Source organism: Hakea prostrata, chromosome 2 (assembly GCF_041222555.1).
Source record: "Hakea prostrata isolate BN-2017 chromosome 2, UWA_Hpros_2, whole genome shotgun sequence".
Taxonomy (NCBI): domain Eukaryota; kingdom Viridiplantae; phylum Streptophyta; class Magnoliopsida; order Proteales; family Proteaceae; genus Hakea; species Hakea prostrata.
The window spans coordinates 72,679,381-72,703,431 of NC_142601.1; the positions used below are offsets into that span (position 1 = coordinate 72,679,381).

Consider the following 24,051-nt stretch of genomic DNA (forward strand, 5'->3'; position numbering starts at 1 on the left):
GGTTTTGCTTCCTTTTTTTCTTTTTCTCACACAAGAAAGACGAAACATTTCCAGCCCCACTTCGTAGACAAGTCCACTGGGTTGTAGGAACAATACCTAATTTGTAAAAATAAGTCTCACAGAAAGCACGTATCACAATTACTAAGAAAGCACCAACACACTACCATGACTCCAAAGTAAATGAATAGATCTCATCACATCAAGATAAAAGGAAAGGGCATTGTTTCATGAGTGAACAAATAATCATTATCATATGAACAATCTTTACAAATTGAGCAAAGCAAGGAGAGTGGTCCTAAAGTTAACTGACTGATAGTGATCTTCCACCAAAGAATGAATCAACCATTAGTAGAAGGAATTGACTGCGTCCATTGAGTTGTAATATTCATGGCCACCAACCCACTCAAACCATCCAATGAACCATCGAATTGCAAGTCAGATGTATGAGTTCCTCATCGGGGTGAAAAATCAGAAACAATGGCCTCATTTACACTCAAGGGAGTCCAATTTTCCTGAAATCTAGTTCTTCCCATAGAAACTGCGGGTTCTCTGGGCTGAGGTAGTGTGCTGAGTGTCTGCTTCAACATCCAAATCACAGATGACATAGTGGGTCTGCATTCAGCATCTCCTTGAACACACAAAAGAGCTACAAGGAGGCATCTCAAAACATCAGGTGTTGGACATGAGTCTCTCAACAAAGGGTCTATGAACTCCAAACCTTTGCCATCATGCCAAAGTCTCCAGCCCTGTAAATTTAAATTTGAAAGAATTATCAATTATCAACTTGAATAATTAAAAGAAAATTCTTATTAAGATTAGTTAGTAAAACATACATATCCAAGTAGGTTTTGAGAATAATCCTCAAAATAGAAGCTGTTAACTCTTTCCCCACTTAATATCTCAAGCAAAATAACTCCGAAGCTATAAACATCAGACTTCACAGAAAATCGACCCTTCATAGCATACTCTGGGGGCATATATCCGCTGCAGTTCATCGATATTCAGTAATTATTGATTTGAAGCATGAATATTTTTATATACAGAAACCAAGCTAGCATCAACTATATTGACATCATCCAAAGAATTAGCAAGGATAAATGTGGATCTTAGACTATATCAAACATTCAGCAAGATATGGACACATGACTCAAAACCTACATGGTACCAACAACATTTTTTGTTTTATCTCGCGTTTGATCTATTCCGACTAGTTTTGCCAGGCCGAAGTCTGAAATCTTTGGGTTCATTGAGGCGTCAAGTAAAATATTGCCAGGCTTAAGATCACGATGAATAATCTTCAATTGAGAATCTTGATGAAGATAAAGAAGACCCCGTGCGACCCCTTCTATGATTTTATAGCGCTTCTCCCAGTTCAATTCTGCACGCCTGATTGGGTCTGTCCATTTCATCCAAATAATGATCAACATGGAGCTCAAATAGTTTAAAAATGCAGGAAGTCAGCATAGTTATGGTTATCATGAAACAATTCAGTTTTCAATTAATTTAGAGGGATTGTATGGTATGAAAGAAATACTTGAAGAGAATATTAAGAGATACAAACCAAATAAGAGGTAATCAAGACTTTTGTTGGGGACGAACTCATAGATCAACAATTTTTCTTCCAAGCAGAAACCTAGCAATCTGACAAGATTCCGGTGTTGAAGCTTGGCTAGTAAGGCAACCTCATTCTCAAATTGCACTTCACCTTGTGTAGAATTTCTAGAAAGTCTCTTCACAGCCACCTCTTGTCCATTTGTAAGCCTACCCTGGTGAAGGATAAGAAGAGACTAAGGACTATGCTTATTTATTTTTAGCTCGACATAGTAAAAAAAATGTAAATAAAATACAATATGACATTAGGCATAGGTATCAGTATAATATGATTTTCATTACCTTGTAAACAGCACCAAATCCACCAACACCCAGCTTATTTATGTCAGAGAAGTCATCAGTAGCATCTCTTATTGTACTGAAGTCATACTGCAAGGTATCCCCACTAGAAATCTGATCCAAAGCTTCACATAAGAAAATAGAGGTAATTATAAGCCAATAAATCTACACAAATGATTATGGAAGAATTCAAATAGGGATCAATTTTAGAAGGAAAACAATTGATGTTGAACTCAGAAAAAATATTTGAAGACTAGACACTTTTAAGAGTATATGGATATGCTCATCTTGAAAGCCCAGGGATCAAGCTCATAATATCAACTATAGAACAAAGAACTGGACAGCTTCATTCAATGAAATAGAGGGTATGCTCGGTTGATAGTTTGCTCAGAAAACAGGAAATCGCTTTTAGCAGTCACATTCAATGCTGTATCAACATATGTAGTAGAAACCTGTTGTCTTGAAATTATAAGAGATTGAAGCTATCTTTCCTGGTCTTGAATATTGAACAATTACAAATAAAACCCTTGAACTCAATAGAGTTGTACTCCCTTCTACTTTGCATAACTGGAATCACTACAATTTTTCATCCCTCTATCGACCTTTTCAGTTCTATGTGATCATGTTTTAAATCTAATATGATAAACAGACTTGAGTTAAAACACTATTAACCCAACTTCAGCCACTGCTTATCTTTTCTACCAGCCCAACTATACACTTGAGTGAAGAACTACTAAAATAACCTGAATTGAATGACTGGTTGAATTTTGAAACATAATTTCTTACCATAATCTTTTGACTTTCGCCTTCTCCTTTTTATGGAGAAGAAAAGGATAGGGAAAAGTATCACTGCAATAACCACAGGAAGAGCAACAACAAAAATAGTTCCATCTGAATGCCTCCCTTTTCCTGTAAAAGCCAAAAACATTTTCATATGTAAGGGACTCATATTATTGCTCCTAACAAAAGTTTACAAATTCAAGGCTGAGGTGTGCTGAGTCCAGAGCTCAATTTACCTTTCTGTTTATTCATCAATTGTGTACTGGTGTGTAAAGTCTTCTAGTAGAGGCTAGGCTCTATTTAATCAAAACAATGTCAACATGGATATAAGGGAAGTGACAAAGAGCTGAACAGAGTCCCATATACTCTGTTCAATCATAGTGTTCCTTACTGAAGACAATTACTAAAAGTAATATGTGTATTAGAGATTATTACAGCCAAAGATTTCATAAAGAACTGCTATAAAGCAGGCCAATGGTATAATGTTCCTCAGAATGCCATCTTTCTTGTTAAGAATTGGGTTCTTCCCAAAAGCAATACTCCATATGGTCGGATTTCAAGGGACTATTTTCTCACAATTAAATCATGAGCTAGAATTGAAGCTTTTCTAGGTCTCTGGATGAGAACAGCATGTATTGAATCCCCTTAAATCAAGCTGTGAATCATGATCTAGAACTTCGGGAACGTTAACATAACCATAAATTAGTTGACCACAGGAAAAGGAAAAGAAGTTTGACAGAAGTTGAAATGGTGGAATTGTTGACTCTTCAGGTATACTTTCTTTCTTTTTTTAAATTTGTTCTCCTATTTCATTTTCCCATTGGAGCTAAGACCATTGGAAGGGGGAACCCTCTCAAGGATGAAAAATCATTTTAGAACAGGACACAGAAAACAGAAGCCAATGAGCCAACACCTAAGTGAATCTGTCCAAACCTCAGAAAGAACAGTAAATATCATACTTGGTCAAAAGTAGAGACGAGGGAACACGAAAGCAGTATATGCAAGTATGCAACCAAAGGATCTCTTGCATAGGTCCCAGTTGAAGCTATATCTATCAATCACAGAATACTCCAGATTCAGCTTCCAAGTGCCACCTTTGCTCCTTTTTGGGTTTTTAAAATATTCTGTGGCAAAAGCATATTAAAGGGAGCAAGAAATTTAGTTTTCAAATACTAAATATAGACTATATAGTCAGGAATATATAAATGACCAACAGAAAGCCAATATAGAATTGGCAAACGCATAGAAGATGAAAGCTAGCTCCAAGAGTATTGATGACTAGGATATTCACTATAGGGTATTTTAGGTAAATCATTGTATATCTCTTCATATAAGTACCTGTACTCTCATTTTGATTAATATGAAGTTAGAATTATAATATGGTATCTAGAGCAGGTTAGATCATCAACGTAATCTCATCTTGTTTCTTGTGCACTTTTACCTTGGTTATTGTGCAAGTTTCATTTTTTGGTTTTTTGTCTTGTTATTTTGTACCTTGCTTCTTGTACAAGTTTTCTTTTCTTTACTCTTTCTTTTTCACATCACGTTTCTTGATAAACATCACATTCATTTCTTGACTTTTCCTCTCAAACTTTTTCTGCTCCTCATCACGTTTCTTGGTAAACATCGCACTTTCTTGTCTTCCAAAGCGGGCTGGAGCTGCAATTTTTTTGGTCTTCGCCATGGCGTTTGAGTCATCAAGCTCCCTTGCTGCTCTTCACGCTTCTGACTCAACTCCATCTCTTTCTTTTGCAAATATTCATCACTATCTTTCTATTAAACTCTCCTCTTCCAACTACCTAATATGACGGTCTCAGCTTATGCCCCTTTTGAGTTCATCTGGTTTTCTAGGGTTTATTAATGGCTCAAAACCCTGTCCAAATCCATTTCTTGAGTCTGATTCGTCCACACCAGTGCCAAATCCTGAATTCTTCATTTGGAAAAGATTTGATCAAATTCTTCAGAGCTGGCTTCTAACATCTTTAACAGAGGCGGTTCATTCAGAAGTTGTTGGATTAGGTTCTTCTAAGGAAATTTGGGATGCTCTTGCAGCGACATATGCCTCGCCGTCTCAAGCGCGTATTATGCAGATTCGCATGCAACTTCATTCCATCATAAAAGGTTCAAATCCGATGTAGTCCTATTTACTCAAATTCAAGCAATTAGCAGATGCTCTGGCGTCAGCTTCTTCGCCGATCTCTGATTCAGATTTGGTTCTGTTTGTTCTTGGTGGTCTTGGCATCGATTATCAAGCGTTTGTGACATCAATTACTACCAGAGATATACCGATTCGGTTCTCTGATGTGCGTGGTCTTCTGTTTTGCGAAGAAATTAGACAGACCAATATTCTACATGATATTACAAATGCTTCTACTCGGTTGGCTTCTTCTACAGTCTCATCCCACCCTACTTCAGTCCATCCTAATCGCCCTATTTTTCTGGTCATACTACATATGGTTCTCATGGGGGTCGCTCTTTTGGTGGAAGATTTGCTCCTTCTGGCCGTGGAGGCAGGAGTTCTGGTGGTTTGTTCCGTCAATTATGTGAAAGACCAGGTCATGTGGCTCAATTTTGTTATCATCTTTCAAAGTATGCTTCAGTTGTGTCTTCGTCGGCTCCTCAGGCTCAATTTGCCTCTTCAATTTTGTCTGGTTCTTCTGATTCAACTGGTTCTCATTATATGGTAAATTGGATCCTTGATTCTGGTGCTACACACCATCTCACCTCAGATCTCAGTGCCATTAGTAGTCCCTCTGAGTATCTCGGCCCTGAGTCAGTGTCGATTGGTGATGGTTCAGGTATGTTAATCAAACATGTTGGTACTTCAACTCTTCCTACTGCAACTTCTGCCCTTGCCATGAATGATGTTTTACATGTTCCTGCTGCATCTCATAATATTCTATCTGTCAGCAAACTAGCTAATGATAATCCAATTTTCTTTGAATTTCATGCTCGGCATTTTGTGGTCAAGGATCGCTTCTCGAGCCAAGTCCTGCTGACCAAAAAGCTTAAAAATGGTATATATCAATTTTCTGATGATCCAAATTCTGCTGATTCTGTTATGGCATTTTATGCTGTTAAGGAGACACTTGCAATTTGGCACTCTAGGCTCGGGCATTTAATTTTCGTACTTTTAGTAGATTACTTTCTCAATTTGATTTGTGCTCTATTCATTGTAATAATCGGATTGTTCGGACTGTTTGTGAATTTTGTGAAATGGCTAAGGCTCACAAGCAACCGCTAATTGCTTGAATTTGAGTAAATAGGACTACATCGGATCTTAACCTTTTCTGATGGAATGAAGTTGCATGCGAAGCTGCATAATACGCGCTTGAGACGACGAGGCATATGTCGCTGCAAGAGCATCCCAAATTTCCTTAGCAAAACCTAATCCAACAACTTCTGAATGAACCGCCTCTGTTAAAGATGTTAGAAGCCAGCTCTGAAGAATTTGATCAAATCTTTTCCAAATGAAGAATTCAGGATTTGGCACTGGTGTGGACAAATCAGACTCAAGAAACGGATCTGGACAGCGTTTTGAGCCATCAATAAACCCTAGAAAACCAGATGAACTCAAAAGGGGCATAAGCTGAGATCGCCATATTAGGTAGTTGGAAGAGGAGAGTTTAATAGAAAGATAGTGATGAATATTTGCAAAAGAAAGAGATGGAGTTGAGTCAAAAGCGTGAAGAGCAACAGGGGAGCTTGAAGACTCAAACGCTATGGCGAATACCAAAAAATTGCAAATCCAACCCGCTTTGGAAGACAAGAAAGAAATATGATGTGTACCAAGAAACGTGATGAGAGGCAGAAAAAGGTTGAGAGGAAAAGTTAAGAAATGAATTTGATGTTTATCAAGAAACGTGACGTGAAAAAGAAAGAGTAAAGAAAAGAAAACTTGTACAAGAAGCAAGGTACAAAAGAACAAGACAAAAAACCAAAAAATGAAACTTGCACAATAACCAAGGTAAAAGTGCACAAGAAACAAGATGAGATTACGTTGATGATCTAACCTGCTCTGGATACCATATTACGTTGAGTATCGTAGCTTTTCAAAATTCTTGACGAACTGTGGTATTTTACATAGATTAAGTTGCCCAGCTACATCAGAACAAAATGGACGGGTTGAACGACGTCATCATCAAATTGTTGAAATGGGCTTGGCCCTTCTTGCACAGGCTGGTATGCCAAGGCGGTTTTGGGGTGATGCATTTACCACTGCTACCATTATTATGAATTGCCTACCTTGTGTGGCTCTTCAATTTGATTCACCATTTCAACGTCTATTTCATCGAGATCCAGATTATAAGTTTTTGAGGTGTTTGGTTGTCGGTGTTATCCGCTTTTGCGTCATTTTACAAAACACAAATTAGATTACAGATCTATTCCATGTGTCTTCATTGGATATAGCCCTCAACATCATGGCTATCGCTATTTGAACAATGACACTGGAAAAATAATTGTCTCCAGGCATGTTGTTTTTGATGAGCTTTGCTTTCCCTTCAAACAAGTGGGCCCTATGGTAAGGCCATTACCCAATGAGCCTTCTATGAGTTTTTACCCTTTATTGCCAATCTCTGGGCTGTCTTTTTCATCAAATGGGCCTTCTGTGACTACCTCTCATGGGTCTCCAATAGGTGACCCTCATTTATTTTCTATGGGTGTTAATAGTGGGCCTCCAGTGGATGCTATTAAAGAGGTCCCACATGATTCTTCTCCTCTTATATCTCAATCAACTTCTCCCTCCATTGTTCCGCCATCCACCAAGTTGCCTTCACCTATAATGTCCACTCTTCCACAACACTCCCATCACATGGTAACCTGGTCACAGGATGGTACTCGCATCCCAAAGCTTCCCAAGAGCTTCTATGCTAGTCGTTATCCTCTACCCATGGTTTTGATAGCTTCTGGTTCTCACGAGGTTGAACCTTCTTGCTTTACTCAGGCTAACAAGCTTGCTATTTGGAGGCAAGCTATGGATTGTGAGTTTAATGCTCTGTTGACAAATCAAACATGGGTTCTCACTCCTCCACCCATTGATAGATGTAATATTGGTTGCAAATGGCTTTTTCGGATTAAACGGAAATCTAATGGCACTATTGAGCGGTATAAGGCCTGTCTTGTGGCCAAAGGTTATACACAAGAGTATGGGTTAGATTATGAGGAGACTTTTAGTCCTGTCGTAAAGCCAACAACTATTCGGATTATTTTATCTTTAGCTATTTCGTCTCATTGGCCGATTCGGCAACTTGATGTCAATAATGCTTTTTTACATGGGAAACTCACTGAGGAGGTGTATATGCATCAACCACCTGGTTACTTGGACTCACAGCATCCCTCTTATGTCTGCAAGCTTCAGAGATCTCTTTATGGTCTCAAACAGGCACCAAGAGCTTGGTTTCAGCATCTTAGTTCTTTATTGCTTAGTATTGGTTTTTTGGGCTCTAAGATGGATTCTTCCTTATTTTTTCGGCCAGAGTATTCCACTCCGTTGTATATTTTGATCTATGTTGATGACATTTTGGTTACGGGTCCTTCTCCTCAGGCAATTGATGAGTTGCTTCTGACCTTATCATCGGAGTTTGCTCTCAAGGATCTTGGTCTTGCTCGCTTCTTTCTTGGCATTGAGTTGATTCCCTTAACTAATGGGGTTCTCTTGTCTCAGCAACGGTATGTCAGCAGTTTACTTGAGTAGGCTGGATTATTCGATGCAAAGCCCATTTCCACTCCGATTTCTACCACTGCCTCTTTGTCCAAAGATCTTGGTACACCTTTATCCGATGCATCTCTTTATCGTAGTTTGGTGGGTGCCTTACAGTATGTCACAATGACACGCCTTGCTCTTTCCTTTGCAGTAAACAAGCTTTGTCAGTTTATGGCTTGTCCTACTGATTTACATTGGATTGACCTGAAGCGCCTCTTGCGGTATCTCAAGGGTACTCTTTTGTATGGTTTGCATATCACGCCTTCATCTACTTGTTCTATCCAAGCTTATACAGATGCAGATTGGGCTGGTTGCCCTGATGATCGAAAATCTCAAGGAGGTTTTCTAATCTTTGTTGGAGACAATTTGGTCTCTTGGCAGTCCCGAAAGCAATCCACTGTCTCTCGTTTTAGTACCGAGAGTGAGTATCGTGCTCTTGCAAATGCTACCGCTGAGGTTTCTTGGATTCAGTCTCTTCTTTGTGAGTTGGGTATTTCTCACTCTGGACCTCCCACTTTATGGTGTGATAACATTGGTGCAACATATCTCTCTACCAACCCAGTGTTTCATGCATGCACGAAACACATTGAGGTTGACTTTCATTTTGTACGAGACAAAGTGGTTAAGAAGGATCTATATGTTAGTTATCTCTCCAATGTTGATCAGCCAGCTGATATATTGACCAAGGGTCTGTCTCTATCCTGTTTTTGTTTTCTTCGGTCCAAACTCAAGCTCCTGGAAGGACCATTGACTTTGCGGGAGGGTATTGGTGACTAGGATATTCACTATAGGGTATTTTAGGTAAATCATTGTATATCTCTTTATATAAGTACCCGTACTCTCTCATTTTGATTAATATGAAGTTAGAATTCTAATAAAGAGTAATTAGAAAAACAGGGGGTTCCGTTCTCTATTGCATTGAACAAAAACAAACAGATGCAGCAGTCTTCAGTTGATAGAAGGATTATCCGTGACTCCCTACAAAACCAAATTGGGTTTCTGAACAGCCATTATCAGGAATAACTCACAATCACTTAAAGGAAAATCAAGTGTATAGCAATAACCCATATATCTTCTAGAACCTATAACTGAAAATAAGATGGCACACGAAGAGCTGGAGCACATAGGGTGTCTGGTGAGGCTGCCAATAAACCACCTAATATCTGATTAAACAGATTTGGTTAAATTGTGCTTGACACGTGCCCTTCAACCAATAACTGATACTCTTTCAGAGTTGGGTATGTATATTGATATGGAGAAAATATGATCGAACCGGGTTCTTACCTGGTTTGATCCTCGACTCCGGTCGAGACAGAAGGAATCGACTCGCTCCTGAGCTAACCGAATCCGTAAGGTGGCTTGCTGAGGAAGAAAACTTATTCAGCTACAAGCACGCCCTAATTCAACTTATGGATTAGGTTAATTACCCTAATGATGGCAGACTCGAATTGACGGCTGCGGCTAATCATTATCGAAGGGATAAACATCGCATAACCTAAAGGTTATCTCAGGAGTCCTCTACTAGTCCAAACTAGTAGAAGTCTATCGCTCAACGGATCTAACTGTTAAGATCCAACGACTACCCGAAGAAGGCTCAAGTGCATCCAACGAAGGAGATTCGAAGGTACACTCTATATAAACCTCACTGCCATACGAGGTGAGGGACTCGCATTCAAATAAAGACCGGTGACGTAAACTATCGAGAGGCTTACGATCTAGATCACCTTTCCCAGTTCTTTATTCCTTAGCTCGTGCTTCTAGCAGAGCCGTTTGTGATTAAGTTCATCAACTGACTTAGCCTTCGGAGGTGGACTCCCAACCCCCGCGGTCGGGCCACATCTGACGCTTTCGTTTTGTAGGTCATCACGAGGAGATCTAAGGGTTGAGTAGATTTTGGACGCATCATTTGGCGCCGTCTGTGGGAAAGACTTGTAAAGCCATGGTGACTAGATCGGCAGCAAGCAGCAGCGCTACACGTCGCGATTCCGGTGTTCGAGATCCCCGGGTGAATAATCCAGATGTTCCCCGGGGAAGCCAAAATCTATCGAAGTAGATGGTGGTCGGGGAGGACGTAATCCTCTCGATACATTCCAAGATCAGTTGAATCAGGTAAAGATTCAACTCTTGGAGGTGAGCCAAGCACTCCACATGTTCACCAGACAAGTGGTTTTACCACAAGAACCTGATCAACGCGATTCAGGGAGGCGTGCGCTGCCACGTGATCAAAGATTGGCTGAAGACCGGAATATCGGTCAGAACTTCCGTGAAAGTGACCGAGGACCTAGGAGAATTGACGATCAACCTAGGCGAGACGATCGGTTCAACAGACTGCAGGAAAGTACAACCGATTCAAATACAAGGTTGGACACGGAGTGAGAACTCACTCACCAACTGTTAGAAGAACCGGTCGCGATGATCGAGCAATTTGCGATGAGCGGAATGTTTAGTGATGGACGGGCCGTTCGTGATGATCGAATAGCTCGTGAAGATCGTGTTAATCGAGGTCGTGATCATATTGCTGAAGATCACCCAACCCAGATTGGTCAGGAATTGGCCAACATCAATCAGAAGTTAGGGCAGTTGGCTAAGGGAAGGATAACTGAGGATATTTACTCAGTCATTCGGAAGACCCCCTTTGCCGACCAATTGCGGGATATCAGTTTCCCCATAACTTCCATTTGCCTACCTTTTCTACATTCGATGGCTCCGGAGATCCAACGGCCCACATTGGCAATTATCAGCAGACCATGGCAGTTTCAGGTAATTCTGATGAAATTTTATACAGGGTTTTTGGTTCATCTTTAACCGGAGCAAGACACAAAGTGGTTTTCGAACCTCCCCTCTGGAAGGATCGTAAACTTTAATGAATTGGCGCGCAAATTCATAGGGCGATTCCAGAGTGGAATACAGGTCAAGAAAACAAAAGAAACCATGCTTACTGTCAGACAAGGAAAAAGCGAATCGATCAGAGAGTTTCTGAAAAGATTCAACAAAGTAACGATGGAAATAGAAAATTTGGATAAGCAAGTAGCCAAAACTGCTCTATTCACTGGACTCACTAACCGAAAACTCTTGGAGTTATTACTACAGGATATGCCTGCAACTTATGCTGAGTTGGTACAGAGATGCCAGAAGCAGGCCGAAGTCATGGAGATCCTAGATGCGCACCAAGGAGATAACAAAGTCTCCAATAAGGAACGTAAGGCTCTGACGAAGCGAGGGCGTAAGCCGAAGAAAAATGTCCGCGATCGGGTTGGAAAATCTCAAGCTTGGCGCCAGAGGTCTCCCGGTAAAAGTGAATATACTCCATTGAATGTTCCTCGGGCTGATATTCTAAATATCATCAAAAGAAAAAATATTTTGAAGTGGCCACCTAAAATTCTTTTGAAACCTGAGAGCAGCGAGGGATCGAGAAAAGTATTGCCGATTCCACAAGGACTATGGTCATTATACAAATGACTGTCGTCATCATCGAAAGCGGATATTGAGAGATTAATATCTCAGGGACACTTGTCCAATTTTGTTAGCGAGAAGAAGGGAGGAGCCACGTGAGCCACGCGCGGCTGCTCTCCGAAAAGGGATCGTTCGGTTAGTTCGAAACGATCAAGGGAGGCTCCGAAGTCTAAGAAGGGCAAGGAGGTGACTGAAGCTACTCTCGGTCACCGATCCTTACCATTTTCGGAGGACCGAGAGCCCGAATCACTCCGAAGTTTGAAAACAAAATCCAAATTTGTCGGAACCGGAGAAACGCAGAAGCGAAAGAAGCTGAATGGTGACGATTCTATCACCTTTGGCGAGGACGATGAAAGAGGCGTTTGTTTACCTCATGATGATGCCATAGTCATCAAGGTAGAAATTGCACGTCGGGAAGTGCATAGAGTTTTGGTTGATACGGTCGTCTGCAGTGACCTAATTTCTTATGAAGTGTATCAAAAACTGAAGGTGGATGAGGACTTGATGGAGCCTTCATCCACGCATCTATATGGTTTTGCAGGGTCGTCTGTAGTGGCGGAAGGATCTGTCCAGTTGGACTTATCTATTGGAAGTTTTCCTAAGGAAACAACCGTCCGAATCAATTTTTTGGTGGTTCGGGAACTGCCAGCTTATAATGTTATCCTCGGGCGACCATCTTTATCCAAGATAGGTGCTATTGTTTCGACAAAACACCTGAAGATAAAATTCCCAACTGATATGGGAATTGGTCAAGTTTCCTCTGACCAGAGGATCTCTCGGCAATGTTACGTTGCCTATTTAAAAGACAAGGAGGGCCCGAGGAAGGTGACTGCCCTACCTATAGAAGTTCGAGACGATCGGGAAGAAGCAGAAATGCAAAGGCCCGAACCAGTGGAAAAGCTGGAGCAAATCCAACTATGTACCGAAGATAAGAAGAAGATTACTTATATCAGGTCTAAACAGCTGGAGGAATTCAAAGATGAGTTGAAGTTATTTGTTCAACAGAATAAAGACATATTTGCATGGTCTGCTGAAGACATGCCAGGAATCGATCGGGCTGTCGTAGAGCATAAACTCTGGATAGATCCGAAGGTGAAACCAGTGATACAAAAAAGGAGAAATTTCTCCATTGAAAAGTATGAAGCCGTTCGGGGCGAAGTTGAAAAACTGAAGAATTCTGGTTTCATAGAACCAATTGAATGCCCAACTTAGTTAGCTAACGTGGTAATGGTAAAAAAGGCGAATGGGAAGTGGAGAATGTGTACAGACTACACAGATCTCAACAAGGCTTGCCCTAAAGATTGCTATCCGTTGCCTCGGATTGACCTCTTGATAGATGCGACTGCAGGATATGAAACTCTAAGTTTCATGGATGCCTACTCAGGGTATAATCAGATCCTTATGAATAAGGAAGATGAGAAGTTTACGGCTTTTATGACTGATCGTGAAAGCTACCATTATAAAGTCATGCCATTTGGCCTGAAGAATGCAGGAGCTACATATCAGAGAGCCGTCAACAAGATTTTTAAAGATTTGATAGGAAAGAATGTTGAAGCTTATGTTGACGACATGCTTGTGAAGAGCTTTACAAAAGCAAATCATATTGCAGATTTGACTGAGGTATTCTCAGTACTGCGAAAATATCAAATGAAGCTGAATCCAAGAAAGTGCGCCTTTGGAGTTTCCTCAGGCAATTTTTTGGGCTTCATGGTGTCACAGAGAGGTATTAAGGCTAATCCTACCAAAACTGTTCGTGATGTACAATGTTTAACAGGGAGAGTTGCCGCTTTGAATCGATTCATCTCCAAGTCTGGAGAAAAGTGTTTGCCATTCTTCAAGGCACTCAAAGATTTGAGGGGCAGCAAGGAAGCAAAATGGACCGAAGAACGCCAGAAAGCTTTCGAGGAGTTAAAAGAAGCACTCGGACAACCGCCGATCTTGTCCCTACCAGAGAAGGGGGAAATATTACAGCTATATCTAGCGACGTCCCTTTCAGCGGTCAGTGCAGTACTTGTTCGTGAAAAAGATAAAAAACAGTGGCCGATTTACTATGTAAGCCACGTATTGCTAGATGTGGAGACACGATATTCGCAGATTGAGAAGCAGGGTTTGGCTCTCATGATGGCCGCCAGGAAGCTAAGCCCATACTTTCAGGCTCATCCAATTGAGGTATTTACAACTTTTCCTCTCAATAAAGTTCTTAATAAACCTGATTTATCTGGAAGGATGGTGTCCTGGTCGGTTGAACTCAACGAGTTCCAAGTGAGCTTTAAGCCCAGAACCGCAATCAAGGCTCAGGCGTTAGCCGATTTTGTAGTAAAAACTACTGCACCAGTGGAGTCCACCATTGAGGATCCCATTATACCAACCACTTGGGAGGTATATGTGGATGGTTCGAGTAATAAAGATGGAGTAGGAGCTGGAATTCTATTGAAAAGTCCAGCAGGATTTATTATTCGATATGCTTTGAGATTTGCATTCGGAGCAAGTAATAACGAAGCAGAATATGAGGCTCTGATAGTTGGACTTCGGTTGTCAAAAGCATTGTCTATCGCAGATGTTACTATTTATAGTGACTCTCAACTTATAGTCAACCAAGTCCAGGGGAGCATGGAAAGACCAGGCGAAGATATAGTGCGGGCATTTCAAAACCAATTTCGAATTTGAAGATATCTCAGATTCCGAGGACTGAAAATTCAGTGGCAGATGAGCTATCCCGACTAGCCAATGCCAAAGAAAAGAATCTAGACCCTTCGGTCTATATTGAAGAGATAACATTTCCAAGTTATCATGAGAAAGAAATTTCTTATCTTGAAGCAGAGCGTTGCTGGATGGATCCGATAATTGAGTATCTGAGAGATGACAAATTACCTGAGGATCCAAAAGAGGCAAGGTTGATCAAGATACGTCGGCGAAATTTGTCATTCGAAATGGGAGACTATACAAAAGATCTTATTCCGGACCCCTTATGAGATGTATAGGCCCCGAAGGAGCAAAGTCAGCTTTGGCTGAGGTTCATGAAGGAATTTGTGGAGCTCACATGGGTGGACGAGCCCTGGCCCACAAAATTCTAAGACTTGGGTTATATTGGCCTAAGATCCAAGAGGCTGCTATGGAGTATGTTCGTCGATGTGGCAACCTGTCAAATTCATGCTACATTATCGAACGCCCAATGGAAACCATGACTTCAATTCTAGATCCCATTCCCTTTGCGATGTGGGGAATTGATATCATGGGCAAATTCACCAAGGTGTCAGGCGGACGGGAATATCTGATAGTAGCAATTGATTACTTCACAAAATGGGTAAAAGTCAGCACCCTGGCAACAATTATTGAGAAAAAAGTGGAGAAATTCGTGCTTGAGTCAATCATATATCGCTTTGGGATTCCAAAGATTCTCGTCACTGACCATGGTACTCAGTTCGACTGTCCGCAATTTGAGCAATTTTGCGGAACATATATGATCGAGCATCTTATGTCCTCAGTGGCATACCCCCAGAGCAATGGACAAGTAGAGGTTACTAATCGAACGCTACTGGGGGGGATAAAGAGAAGACTCGAAGCTGACAAGGCTTCTTGGGTCGAAGAACTTCATAATGTACTGTGGGCCTATAGAACTACGGTTCGATCACCCACAGAAGAAACTTCATTCAGGTTAGCATATGGGTCCAAAGCATTGGCACCGGTGGAGATAATGGCGGGGACATTACGGGATCGAGAGTTCGAGGAAAAAGCAAACGAGCAAGGACTGCTTGATAGTCTTGATCTGTTGGACGAAGTTCGGGCAAAGGCAATAGCACGAACTCAACATTATCAAAGAAGGATAGCGTCTCATTATAATACTCGAGTGAAGAATCGTCGGTACTTAGCCGAAGATTTGGTGTTGAGAAACACCTTAGCTTCCGACCCACGTCACCAAAGAAAATTGGACCCTTCCTGGGAAGGACCTTATATGGTTGTAAAACCAGTTGGTTCAGGAGCTTACAAGCTGAAGAACATCAACACCCTGAAAGAGTTGGATCGTTCGTGGAATGCCAGGCATCTCAAAAATTTTTATCCTTGATGATGATTTCAATTTTGTTCGTGATGTAAACATTTTCAACTCAATCAATGCAATTCTTAGCTTTCAACAAATTATCTTTTGATTGGGGGGCATCATACACCACATTCAAGAACAAGATCCAACTATAAGGCATCGGATGAAAATCTGTGTGGGTGCTTCAACACTTATGGAATTTTTTCGGAATTTCTTAAGTCAAGGCATCGGATGAAAATCCGAGTGAGTTCCTTCCGCAAGGCGTCGGTTTGAAACCCGAGTAAATTCCTTCAAGACTAACTGAATTTTCGAATAATCCTTAAGTAAAGGCATCGGTTTAAAACCCGAGTGAGTTCCTTCTCAGACTTATTGTATTTCTCCGGAAATCTTGTAAAGGCAACGGTTTAAAACCCGAGTGGTTCCTTCTCGGAATTACTGTAATTCTAAGACCTAGTACAAAATCTTAAGTAAGGCATTGCAACAACTAAGACTAGCAAAGTTCAAGATGAAGTTAATTTCTTATTGCTTCAAAAGACCAGAAGAGGCCGGTCTCAACATCAAACATAAGATTACAAAGATCTGGATACAATCTTCGGTCAAAAAAGAAAGTCATCATCGATGATCATTAAGAAGTCATACAGGATCGGCACAACTTTGCTAGAACAAACACATGAGTCAATCATTGGTATGGATTCAAGGAAAAGAAGAGGAGAAATGAGGATTACAAAAAACATTTCAGTATGTATAAAATCCTCCGCAATTTCATACTCTTTGTCCAGCTTGTCCAAGAGAAGTATGGTCCTCGACCAAACTTGCATTCAAGGCGAGCTCGTCATAATTGACTCCTTCCAGGGGAGAATAAACAGGAGAATCTTCCAGATAATGCATAATATCTGGATCGGAAGGCGGAGGATCAATCTTATCTTTGTTCCGATCGGGAGGAGAAAGGCCCAGGTTGGTAAATACTTCAGGATGGCAAACAGCACTGTAGGAAGTCGTATCAAAATGAGGATCCTTCCTTAATATTGATTCCCATACTTCGTTCTCACCATCCCAGTACGCCTACAAGTTATAAGCATTCAGCATATCAACAAAGGGTTTACTATGTAAATACTTGAAGACGCAGGCTCTGCGAACATCAGTTGGAAGGGATTCGGGCAAAGGAACGACAGCTTGCCTTTGGGGTAACGTTTCAGATCCTTTGGCTCTTGACTTTCCAACTCCTCGTTCCAGTTGCCGGATCTTCTCCCTGGCATCATCCAAGTCTGACCGAAGACGATCGATCACCGAATTCTTTTCTCCTGCAACCTCCCAAGCTAGTTTCCTAAGGCAAGCAATCTCAGCATCTTTAGCTTCAGAGATTTCCCGAAGCCTGGAAACTTCATTGCTCAACCTATTGAGCCTAGAGGCTGCTTCCACTTGGTTGTGGAAGTTACCAGTAAGACTCCTGCAAACAACTTCCGAGTTAAAAAGGAGCAGAAGAGTAATATTCAAAATCAAAAGATAATGAAGAAAGACTTACATCACCAGTGACTTCATAAAGACTTCATCTGGAAGTTTGGAAAGAACTGCGCTCTCAGAAGTCATTCGAGCAGCAGTGCACCATTCCAACGCTCTGTCAAACTCGTTTGACACTAATTCGGGCGAAGGATGAGAAGGATGAGCTGCATCACTTGTCACCCGACGGCGCTTCCTGGTGGCAAAATCCTCCAACTCCAAAGGAGAGGAGGAGGATGCCAAACAAGCACTAGAATTGGAAATAGGAGCAGCACCTGCTGGGACCACACCTTCATCAGACGCCAACATAGTTGCCTCAGATGCCCGAAGAGTCTCCTTCGGGGGTGCACCAACAGTCTCTGCAGTAGGGGCGTCAGCAACGCCATCAACAACGGAGTGATCAAGATCTTCCTGGGAAGAACGAGCGATCACTTCAGGCAGAAGAGGCGTAGGGGCGGCATCAATAGAAACTGTGGGAATTTGACTTAAAGATTCACCAACAGCAGTCGCCTTACGCTTGGAGGATTCACTAGCTGAAACCACCTCACTGGCCCCAACCACCGCCGACGGAACGATTTTCTTATAAGATTTCGCTCTGATAAAGTTCGGGTTGATCCTAGGAGCCACTATATAAATAGAAAAGATGTATCACTACAGATATCCAACAACGAAAGAAAAGAGGGAAAACCCTAGTTCTCTATCAACTATGAAAAACCCGATTAAATAAACCCCAAGTATTACTACTGTGAAGTTTACTCAGGGGGAAGGGGGAAAGAGATGAGTAATCAAAAAACTCACTTGTTCAGAAGTTGATAGAGTTATTGTTGGAGTACGAGGAATACGGAAGCAAGCAGGAGGACGGAATGTCGCTTTAGCAAATCTAACTTGCAAATAGCAGGATAGATGGAGAGTACCCACGAAGGCTTTAAATAGCCTCAGGTATTAAAACGACGGTTGAGAGCTAAAGACAACCAATGGCCCAGATCGAAATGACCCTTCGAAATCCGCAACAAGCAAGATCAACGGTCGGAGGGAGGCCACATGGAAACATGTGGAGGCGAGCACCCGATGCAAGAATACCTCCAACCGTCGCACCGCCAATGTGATAATGGATGTATTACCGATTCATTGGAAACAATGAATGGTATACTAAGGCAAGGAAACGTTTGGACTTCGCAGATACCAGAAGGGAAACGTGTGGACTTTGCAGTAAATGAAGGAGTGGGGAAGATTAATGCATCTTTCCAAAACGTATCTTCATAATATCTCTACAAGATTATTATTCGTCGAGGAATGTGAAGTTAAGTGATAAGTTTTATCATTTATATTTTGATATTCAAGACAAGATTTCAGCAGAAGACGAGGAAATAGTAAGGCCAACGTGAAAAAGAAGTGTATATTCATTAGCAAGGAGGTCAATCTTTACAAAAAAAAAAAGAAAAAAGATAACTCCCTAAGCCTCTTCTTCATTGTTGCCCGAGGAGCCTTGGTCAGGAGGACTTTTCTCAGGATCCTGAGAAGAGCCTCCCTCAAGATTAACGTTGTCAGAGTCCTCTTTAGCAGCAGCTTGTGACTTTTCCTCTGGAAGTGCCGGCTCGTCGACCCGGATATGCCTCATATTGTGGGTCAGCTGGAAAAGGATCATCTTCTTCCCGAGCCCGATCGGGGAGATCCATGCCTAATTTCCCAAAGACCTCTTTATGGCACACCTCACGAAAGGGAGCAGTATCGAAGGAAGGGATTGATGCGAGAATTCGCTCCCAAACGTCATTCAGCCCCAAGCGATAAGCTTGGATGTTGTAAGCACCCAATAGCTGGGAGAAAGGTTCGCTGTTCAGGTATTTCCGAACACAATCCTTCCAAAGCTCTGGCTTAATGTGCTCGGGCTTGCTGGGAATCGCCAACTTTAAGTATTCTTCATTCTCTATACATTTAAATTCAAGCCTGTCACCGAACAACGTGGCAGCTTCTTTTTGCTTCCTGGCCTCGCACTCGGCAGCAGCAGCACGAGCCTTTGAAGAATTAAGGGCCTCCTTGAGGTCGTTCACTTCTTCCTCGTGCTTCCTTTGCAGCTCCTCGGCAGCTGCAGTAAGCCGGTCTATCTCAGAATTGGCTTTGGCCAAATTCTCTTCACAAGTTTGCAGCAAGGAGCTGTTGCGGCCAACTCGGCTCAACGCTTCCATGTGTTGATAGAAGCTCAACACAACATTCCTGGGAAGGCAGAAATTATCAGAAGAAGTCATAAGAAATTGTGAAAAAATAAGTAAGTAAGAAGACCGGTACCTTGTGGATTGACTAACAAGGGCAACGTCGTCCAGGGTTTCAAATTCCTGGCGATCAAAAGGAACAAGACTAAGGGAGCTCCACTCTGCAGCTTTCTCAGGATCCTGTGTCACCCTGTCGGTCAACTCCAGGGTCCACTGGGGGGTGAAGACCTCCTCACAATCCGCAGAATTTTTGGATTTTTTGTGGGAGGAAGCATCAACTGTATCATGCCTCCTTTTGGTTCGGGCGGAGGAGGAAACATTAGACCTCTCCACCATTGGCTTCTTCCCTTTACCCGAAGCATCAGCCACGGGCCTAATATTCCTGATACCCCTATAAAAGGGATCGGGAGAGGGAACAAAAGCCTCTTGATCAACGGTCAAGGCTCTAGGCGATCGTTGCTCGGCTATCACAACGGCCCTAGCGGCCTTCACTCGCAAGTTCTCGGGGTTCATTCTTGGAGGCACTGCAAAGAAGAGCAAGAGTCAGAATTGAAGACGTATCACTTCAGTAAAATTAAAAGATGATGGTTAGAAGCTCACAATGAGCCAAGCCCCAATACTAAAGAATGGAGTTATACTCCACCTCAAGTCCATGTATCTCTTGATACCATGGAATGGATTTGATCTTCCTGATGGCCGCCTCGTCTTCTTTGGATAAGGGTAGGCCTCGATTATTCTCAGAAGAAGAAGTACACCGCCTCCAGACGGTCGGGAAGTTAAGATCTGATGGAGGCGCTCGACAAGAAAAGTATCGTTCGCACCATCTTTTGTGGTTAGAAGGGCAAGTTCCTTTGACAAGGATGCTACCCCTCCAATCAAGTTCAGCCTTATTGCGTTTGGACAAAAAAACCCAGCCGGGAGGATGGGAGATAGAAAGAACATGAAAATGCACAAAGAGAGAAAGAGATGGCGTAATGCCAAGTTCAAAACACAAACCCAAGAAGCCGACGATGAGACGCCAGCTATTGGGAATGAGCATTCAAGGACAAATGTCCCAATGATTCAGAACGGCTGAGAACAAAGGATTAAAAAAGGGAAAGCGAACCCCGCTTTCCAGTGCATCTATGTACAGAGAAAATTCACCCGAAAGGGTTGAATCAACCCTCTCATCAGGATGGGGAGCCCTAACCTGATAAGAGGAAGGAAAATCAAAATCTTGGATTGCTGAAAGAAGGGTTTCCTCCTTGAAAATGGAGGGAACAGAGCCAGGTCCGCCATCGGACCTAGAAGTTTGAGGCTGCCTAGAAGACTCGGCAGTTACCCTAGAAGTCTTGGAAGATCCAGACTCAGGAAGGACAGAAGGAGTTTCGGTTTTTCTCTCTAAACCTTTTTGAGAAACTTCAGCAAACTCGCGCCAGGGGACAATTAGGGTTTTGTTATCACCATCCGACTGTTCGGAAGGAGGAGAAGCAAAAGCTTCATTACCACTACTATTACTAACACTGGATACTAGAGAAACCCTATTATCCGCCATTACTTGTTTCAGTAAGGTACAAAAAGAAAAAGACAAGTAAACTTACTGATTCAGTGAGGCAAAAGCTTGAGAGCAGGAAGGCGCGAAAGCGACGACAAAGGTTCAAATTCCGGACAGGAATAATGAAACCTACGAAGACAACGAACCGCTTTTTAAAGCACCCGCACGAGTGTTCGGGAATCTGAACGATCAAGATTGATTCAAAATCAACGATCGGGATTAGAAGACGTTTTGAAAGTTCAAACTCACAAATCCGAAATAGGCGTTTGGAAACCGTCGCTTAGGTTACGTGAGCCATGACAGATCGACTGCAAGAAGACACGTGGCATTACTCTCACAACGCTCGAGGAAAAGTGACCACCGCATTAAATGTGATATGACATTTAATGGAACACGCAGAGACTATTGCCTGACGAAGAACCCAGTTAAAAACCAAGCCCTCGGGATCGACCGAACGCTTGGTCTAGGGGGCTCGTGATATGGAGAAAATATGATCGAACCGGGTTCTTACCTCGTTTGATCCTCGACTCCGGTCGAGACAAAAGGAATCGACTCGCTCCCGAGCTAACCGAATCCATAAGGTGGCTTGCTGAGGAAGAAAACTTATTCAGCTACAAGCACGCCCTAATTCAACTTATGGATTAGGTTAATTACCCTAATGATGGCAGACTCGAATTGACGGCTGCGGCTAATCATTATCGAAGGGATAAACATCGCATAACCTAAAGGTTATCTCAGGAGTCCTCTACTAGTCCAAACTAGTAGAAGTCTATCGCTCAACGGATCTAACTGTTAAGATCCAACGACTACCCGAAGAAGGCTCAAGTGCATCCAACGAAGGAGATTCGAAGGTACACTCTATATAAACCTCACTGCCATACGAGGTGAGGGACTCAGATTCAAATAGAGACTGGTAGACGTAAACTATCAGAGGCTTACGATCTAGATCACCTTTCCCAATTCTTTATTCCTTAGCTCTGTGCTTCTAGCAAAGCCGTTTGTGATTAAGTTCATCAACTGACTTAGCCTTCGGAGGTGGGCTCCCGACCCCCGCGGTCGGGCCACATCTGACGCTTTCGTTTTGCAGGTCATCACGAGGAGATCTAAGGGCTGAGCAGATTTTGAACGCATCATATATATATATACAATATATAGGAGTGGCAGAGCAAACACATCATAGCATTAAATGGGTTCTTCATATCGGATGGGCAGTGTTGTTTGATCTCTTCAAACCCCTAGGTCAATTACATAGCAGTGTTGTTTGATGTCTTCAAACCCCTAGGTCAATTACATGGTGTACCCCACTTTATTAACAAACATTAAACAGCCCAAGCACTTGATGCAGATTAGATAATTTGGTCTCAACTTTGGTTTATGGTTCATAAATGAGTGAAAAAAATAGGGATGATCGATGGCTAGGTACATACCTAGTGATCGTCTTATCAGAAAAGCAATTTAGTTTCCATCTCTGGCAAAAGTTATTTGAGCATAGAAGAATTCAGATTTTTCACACACAAACACCAAGGTTTGCTCAAGTTGCTTTACTCACTGACTGAGGTTCTCTTTTCTGCTAATGGAGGAGCTGATGCAGTAGACTGATTATAGAAAAGACGATCGCTATACCTTGCAACACAATTGAGGAAATAAACGCCCAAACCTGAAGAGCTCTCATTGAACTGAAGGGACATCTGGTCTATAGCATTTCTCAAGCATGAGTAACAGTCACTGCGAGAAAGATCAGGAATACACTGCAACAGCCCAAATATCTTGTGAAACCCAGAGTAACTTGCTTCCCCAGTTGCAAAATACAAGATTCCAGAGGAAGAAGTAGAGTTGGTAGCCCATGCGGCAAGCCTGTCCATTAAATCAGACAGTATTTGACGAAAGCTATTTGGGTCGAAAATATCTTCACCCTCCCACTTGTAAGCTCGCGGTGACCACCAGCTAGAAGCCCAGTGACGATAGGAGTACCAGAGAATACATTCTTCATACCATATAATGGCTTGTTGGTCAGCTGCGCAGCGTTTTCTGATCTCTTTAGAAGCATTTTCAACGCAAATTTGGCAAATTTTGTGCGCAACATCGCCTCTGCAGAGGAATAAACCATAGACTTGATAAGTATTGTAGCCTGCCGTGGAGTTGTAGAACCCATACGAAGAAGCGTTTGAAGTTAGATAAGAGAGGAGGAGGTTGAGGTTTGCTTCAACTTGGGTGTGTGTTGCATTGTAATAAAGACTACTGGTGCAGTAAGTATCAACGAAAGTGGGTTTGTCTAAAACATCGAGACCAAGCACCAAATTTATGACGAGATTTGAAGTAAACGAGAAGAAAACGCTGAAGCTGAAATAATTCATATTTCATCTCTGGGTTTCTAGCGATGTTCATCAATGAATCTATAGATAGTTCAAGAAGGACACCTCAGTCGCTAGCTCTCTTGGACGGTGGGTGGGTGTCTCAGCCGTCGATGGCGACTGGCGGCTTCACATTAACAAATAAATATATCCTCCTCAAGTTTCCAATAAAAATTGCTGAAATCGGACGAAAGTTTGGATATCCAGCGATCTCCAACAGTAACTGATGGGGACCTATATAATTTCTTCCAAGGTTGCGACGTGTATTCTTAGATAACTTCTTGTGACAATGAATTCAAGGGGCCCGAGCACCTCCAATATTTCTAGATTCGTGATCATTTGAATGTTATCTTTGTTTGAATTGTTTTACATTATTATCAAAACACGAAAAAGCATGGGACTGCAAATGACAAAGTGAGAGAAGGAATCATGTGGGCCCCTACTGAGCAAAACTCCGAGCTAAAAATTGTTTTGAACCAGGTATCACTGTATGGGGTGCTCTCTTGAGTGCTTGCAAGATCCATCGCCATGTCTCACTGGGGGAATATGCTGCTGAGCGTGTTTTCTCATTAGACCCGTTAAATGCAGGGCACTATGTG

General features: G+C 42.1%; 1 protein-coding gene across 1 annotated transcript; it reads right to left on the reverse strand.

The window, feature by feature from the left end:
* Positions 1 to 121: 121 nt before the first annotated feature.
* Positions 122 to 23,778, reverse strand: LOC149026303 (cysteine-rich receptor-like protein kinase 10). The gene is made up of 7 exons (XM_089146562.1): positions 22,651 to 23,778; positions 2,677 to 2,799; positions 1,894 to 2,015; positions 1,562 to 1,766; positions 1,159 to 1,396; positions 834 to 984; positions 122 to 746 (listed from the first exon to the last, which is right to left on the reverse strand). The coding sequence occupies exons 1-7, from the start codon at positions 23,453 to 23,455 to the stop codon at positions 453 to 455; spliced, it is 1,938 nt and encodes a 645-aa protein (XP_089002688.1). The 5' UTR covers positions 23,456 to 23,778; the 3' UTR covers positions 122 to 452.
* Positions 23,779 to 24,051: the final 273 nt, after the last annotated feature.

Coding starts and splice junctions, on each gene's coding strand:
- LOC149026303 (XM_089146562.1), bottom strand. CDS start 23,455: ATGAATTATTTCAGCTTCAGCGTTTTCTTCTCGTTTACTTCAAATCTC. Junction 2,016..2,676: donor GCGAAAGTCAAAAGATTATG/GTAAGAAATTAT, acceptor TCTTATGTGAAG/CTTTGGATCAGATTTCTAGT. Junction 1,397..1,561: donor TCTTGATTACCTCTTATTTG/GTTTGTATCTCT, acceptor TGAAATGGACAG/ACCCAATCAGGCGTGCAGAA.